The 5,686-nt window shown below is 39.0% G+C and overlaps 1 protein-coding gene across 1 annotated transcript; it reads left to right on the top strand.

Annotated features, from left to right (window-relative positions):
- Positions 1–2,265: 2,265 nt before the first annotated feature.
- On the top strand, positions 2,266–5,467 carry LOC105440924 (tripartite motif-containing protein 2-like). The gene is made up of 2 exons (XM_030993788.1): positions 2,266–3,624; positions 5,363–5,467. Exons 1-2 carry the CDS (start codon positions 2,266–2,268, stop codon positions 5,465–5,467), a joined length of 1,464 nt encoding a protein of 487 aa, XP_030849648.1.
- Positions 5,468–5,686: the final 219 nt, after the last annotated feature.

Genomic DNA, 5,686 nt, shown 5'->3' with positions numbered 1-5,686 from the left:
CTATTTGACTTCCCGGCTTGGTCAATCTGCCCCCAGATACCTTGACATCAGGTACAGCGTCTTTCAAGTAGGGTGCCGCAAGACATATCTAGGAGTAACACAGGAACATTGGGTTATATAAACATATATTGATCAAATGTGACTTTGATTTTATGTAAACCGTAGATTAGAAACCTAGAGTGTTCGTAATTTTCTACAATTTATAAATTCAATGCATTCTCGTAAAATAAGCCATTGGTCATTGAATGTGTCCCAACATATTCTTGGCTCTTGCATGTAAAGTTTGAAGAGGTGACCAAGGCATATTCAACAGCCTACACAGAATCATGGGTGTCACCAGATTTGACAGGCTAAGAAACACACACATACGAACACAACTTAACATGGAAGAAACCATCATCGACAGGGTTGCCACAAAAAGACTGAGATACTTTGGACATATCAACAGAATGGACTCAAAAAGATACCCCACATCCTTTTCAACGGAAATGTACATGTCGAACGACCAAGGGGAAGACCAGCTAAGAGATGGACAGACTGCATCAAGGCGGACGGCACAAACAGACAAGTTGACTCCCTGACTAAAGCCACTAGGATAACAGAAGACAGGAAGATGTGGCAAGCCGTTGTGAAACAGAAGTCATCATACATCCCATTGATGATGTGGACGGCTTAAAGTCAAGTAAGTCAAAGACACACAAATAACCGTCTGATAAAATCTTATTGGGAATTCTTTAATAAAACTAGAGCTTGAAAGGTGGTCAGTGGAGCCAGACTCTGCAGAACACCCGTCTACATCAGAGACTGAATATTCCGGTCTACCCCTGGCCACAGGCTTAGATGACCCGCTTCATAGAAAGTCAAAGTGTATAAAAAGTGGCTCATAATCCATGAGCATGCAATGTTTAAAGATGAAGTTGAGTTCTGGTCATGCAATTGCATTGTGAAAGAACCGGTGTGGAACCGACCAGAAAAGGTTGATCATCTAGCATATAAGAAATTGTGTGTATTGCAAGGTTCTGGAATCATCAAAATGATAAGAAATGTGGCCAAGTCTTGGTAAAGTTACAAACACTTGCACAGAAAGATGTATATGGGACTACACGAACACGTGGCGTAAAAAGCCGGCCCCCGATTTTTACGATGTTACATGCATATTTAGAATATGAAGGCATTTGAAGAGCCAAGCTTTTCAGGGAACATGTCTTAACGGATGTTCTTCCACACTTGCATAATACGAATGAGTAATGCTCACAAATTATTTTTCACCTCTTCCCAGAACTCAACTTTCTCTTTAATTCTTATATAATACTTGAACATGTTTTATGTAATATAGTTGGCAAAGTTTAGTCAAGACACAATAGGGCCTGCACGATTACTACTCACATAAATAGTTGACAAGGTATCAAGCAGTAATCACAAGTAGATGTTAGCTGAAGAAACCTCACATCTCCCTGGTAATACCTATTGTTTATCAAATTTCGAAACTTGATTTTGGGTGATCAGAGCTGCGTCCTTGATGTAGTGTAAAGCAGAGAAGAAAAAGAAACGGAGATAGGAGTGAAAGATAGAAGACATACGGGAAAACCGACAAAGAGAGTATGGACTTTGAATATTTTTTAAACAGATATATGACGCCATACAAATGCTGTTCATATCATCATCATCATTTTCTGTAAAGGGGCAAGGACTATTTGACTTCCCGGCTTGGTCAATCTGCCCCCAGATACCTTGACATCAGGTACAGCGTCTTTCAAGTAGGGTGCCGCAAGACATATCCAGGAGTAACACAGGAACATTGGGTTATATAAACATATATTGATCAAATGTGAGTTTGATTTTATGTAAACCGTAGATTAGAAACCTAGAGTGTTCGTAATTTCATGAGGAAATCGCTCGCAACATTTGAAAACGGGATGATTAAGGCGGCCAAGTGAATACTTTCATTTGACAGCGAGGTAGCGTATTAAACATATCATTTTCTTTGACAATGGGCATTCAGCATTGATATCGTCACTAATTGTAACACACGTGCAAATCAATACAAATGATGGGACAGTTTTGGTCTTGGATTTAATTTAATTAGCAAGTAAAGAAATAAAGCAAATAGAAATACGCGCTCAAATTTCAATAATTTGCAACAAAAAGTATAATTTGTTTTCCTGTTTTTCTTTTCAGACATACAGACTTTCTGTGCTTGTAATTAGTAGCTGAACTTTCTTTCTCCGCTAAGTTTATGCCACTTTGACTGAAGGTAGGCCTACTATGGCTGAAAAGATAGCACTACAGGTGCCTGAAAGTCTGGCATGTCCACTTTGTCTCGATGCCTTTAAGGCCCCCACCCTCCTCGCCTGTGGACATACATTCTGCAAGGTCTGTCTGGACAAATACGATACACATCACCGAGGTCAAGATTTCATGGAGTGTCCGGTTTGTAAGAAACGCACCAAACTGGAAAAAAGTAGAGTCGCAGGACTTGCACCCAATTTCTCTGTAAAAGGCCTCGAGGAAGAATTACAGGTACATAAGGTCAATGGAAAACCAGTGTTCTGTTCCCTGCACAGTCAAGTCTATAAAGACATTCTGTGTGCGGTTTGCAAGGAATTCATCTGTCTGACTTGTTTGTTTGAAAAACATCAAGGTCACATGTTTAAGAAGAAGGAAGAGCTGGAAGCAGAGTTGAACAAGGAAAGAAAGTCTGTCATTCAAAAAAGTGAGAAGAAGAAAGTACAGATCAAAAAGTCCATCACCAATGCTGAGCAACAAATGTGTGATATGTATTCTCATCTGGGGAATCTAAAGGGGGAAATAAAAAAATCCTTTGGTGAAAAGGCACTGGTTCTTCTAAGAAAAAGGAAAAGGCTACTAAAACAAATTAAAAAAATCCGCACAAAATCTGGCAAGGTCATGACAGATTTCATTCGACGCCAGAAACATTCCTTGCAGAGTCTGAATGTAAACAGCACTCTTATGGGACAAGAGGGCATTGCAAGTACTAGTACGTGTAAGTTTTCAGACTCTGATGCACTAAACATACTTTACATAGAATTCACTTGTCTAAAACAGGAATTGGAGAAAGATCTCGACGAAACGTCCATAGCGCAAAAAGTTGAGAACACCCGCTTTCGCCCATCTGTTGAGGATAATCTTGACCTAGGTACTCTCGACCAGGACGCAAGCGAAAGTGATGATGATCTTGACGAAGGTTCTCCCGACCAGGACGCTAGCGAAAGCGAGAATGGTTCTGACCAAAGTTCTCTCGAAGCTGACCAAGGTTCTCAGGATGTTAGCGAAAGCGGTGATGATCTTGACCAAGGGTCTCCCGACCAGGACGCTAGCGAAAGCGAGAATGATTCTGACCAAGGTTCTCTCGAAGCTGACCAAGGTTCTCAGGATGTTAGCGAAAGCGGTGATGATCTTGACCAAGGGTCTCCCGACCAGGACGCTAGCGAAAGCGAGAATGATTCTGACCAAGGTTCTCTCGAAGCTGACCAAGGTTCTCAGGATGTTAGCGAAAGCGGTGATGATCTTGACCAAGGGTCTCCCGACCAGGACGCTAGCGAAAGCGAGAATGATTCTGACCAAGGTTCTCCGGAAGGGGGGATCTCGCTCATCCCAAGGCTCGTTTTTCCGAAGATGCGTTTTTCCGAGTGTTCATAATTCCGAAACACAAATTCCCCATGCCTAGGGGTTCATAATTAAAAAAATGAAAAAAAGGGTTCATAATTCCTTATTCCGAAGGTTCGTTTCTCAGAGGGTTCATAATTCCGAAAATGAAATAAGATGCCTAAAAAGCAGAGGGGGGGGGGGGACCAGAAAGACTGAGCAGCCTCCCTCTTTCCTACCAAGGTTAAACCAAAAAGGGAGAGAGATACAAGGGAAAAGAAAACTGTTCCTGAATAAAAAACCAGCAGTGGATTATATGCGGCCGCCGGATAATTCGTCTTTCCTTATGTTATTCTTTGTTTTTTCTTCTGTCATTTCCTCTTTCTCTCTTCATTTCATAATTCTTTGTTTTTCCTTCTTTCATCTGCTTCTTCTTCTATATTTCCTTATGTTAGGCTATTCTTTGTTTTTTCTTATTTCGTTTCCTCTTTCTATCTAGAACAAAATCATGATTTTATTATTTTCCTCACATCTACTTCACTTTCTATCATTCCTTATGTTTTTCTTTTTGTTATTCTTTGATCATTACCTTCTATATTTCTTTATGTTTTTCTTTGTTTTTAACCTTCCATCTTCTTCCCTTTTTATTTTACCGTATGTTACTCTTTGTACATCTTCTTCACTTTCTATCTTTCCTTATGTTATACCTTTTGTTATTCTTTGAACATTACCTTCTACTTTTCTTTATTTTTTTCTTTGGTTTTAACCTTCCATCTTCTTCCCTTTTTATTTTTACGTATGTTACCCTTTAGTTTTATACTTCTATCATTTCCTCTTTCTACCTTTCCTATTATTATTCTTTTTTAAAATCCTTCTAGCATCATTTTTTTTTTTATCCTTCTATCATTACTTTTTATCTCTAATTATGTTATTCTTTGTTTTTATTCTTCTGTCATTTCCTCTTTCTATCTAAAACATAACATAAGCTAGATTATTTGGCGGACGCCATATAATTTTCTGGCGGGCGCCCCAAAAATAAAATCTCACCTTCTTTTATGTTGTTTTCCTTTTATCTTATTTTCTTTATATTTTTCCTCATCCTCATTGCTTTCATCATTCTATTTTCTTTTCTATCTCTCCTTATGTTATTCTTTGTTTTCATCTTTCTATCTTTCTCTCTTTCAATGTTTCCTCATGTTATTTTTTGTCTTTATCTTATTGTATCCCATTTTTAACATAATGAATATAGACAGAGAAAATGATAGAATAAAGTAATCAGATTTGGCTCCTCCAGTGATGGAAAAAGCCCTTTTACACCGGAAAAATGCGCCCTCTTTTTGCTGCCTCATATGTCCTTGTTAATATTCCTTCCCTCTGACAATCCATAAATGGGGACACGTTCCAGAAGCACCATTCCACCTCTCTCTCTCTCTCTTAGAACGAACCTCTACAGGCCAAGTGAATGATGGACTATATATGAATTTCGTTTATAGAAAAGACATCAAATTCTTGTATAAAAGGCCATTTTTGCTTTGCTTATTCTTTAAGGAAAACTCAAGTTATAGACTAAAAACTGGCATACTTATTATTACAGAGGCAAACAAAATCTGTTAATGTAACGAATTGGTATCATATCCATTTGCATAACAGATAACGAAGAGGCAGCTTAACCTCCGAAAAGACTTTTGTTCACATGGAAGGGGGCATTTTGGAGGGCCAGGGTCAAACCTTGTCTATACATATTTGTCATAATTAGCTTGGCTATACTGGAGGAAAAAATGTTATGTCGGAACAAAGCACACAAAAAGGGACGCAGGGAAACAAAGGGGGCATCTGCTTGGTAATGTATGGGTACAGATAAGGGGCACAACAGATAGAGAAGATGCAAGTTTACGTTCGAAGGCAGAACTTATGCTATGACTGGAGAGGCATGTCTTTACGAGTAACGAGCCTTCGAAATTATGAATCTTCGGAAATACATACCTTAGGAAAAACGACATGAAACCCCCAGGAAGCTAGCAAAAGCAAGGATGATTCTGACTAAGGTTTCACCCAGCTTTTGCAAAAGCTCCTTCAGAAG

This window comes from Strongylocentrotus purpuratus, unplaced genomic scaffold, assembly GCF_000002235.5.
Source record: "Strongylocentrotus purpuratus isolate Spur 01 unplaced genomic scaffold, Spur_5.0 spur5_scaffold_20, whole genome shotgun sequence".
NCBI classification, from domain to species: Eukaryota; Metazoa; Echinodermata; class Echinoidea; order Camarodonta; family Strongylocentrotidae; genus Strongylocentrotus; species Strongylocentrotus purpuratus.
Note: the sequence above shows the minus strand (reverse complement) of the source record. Positions and strands in the feature narration are given on the sequence as shown.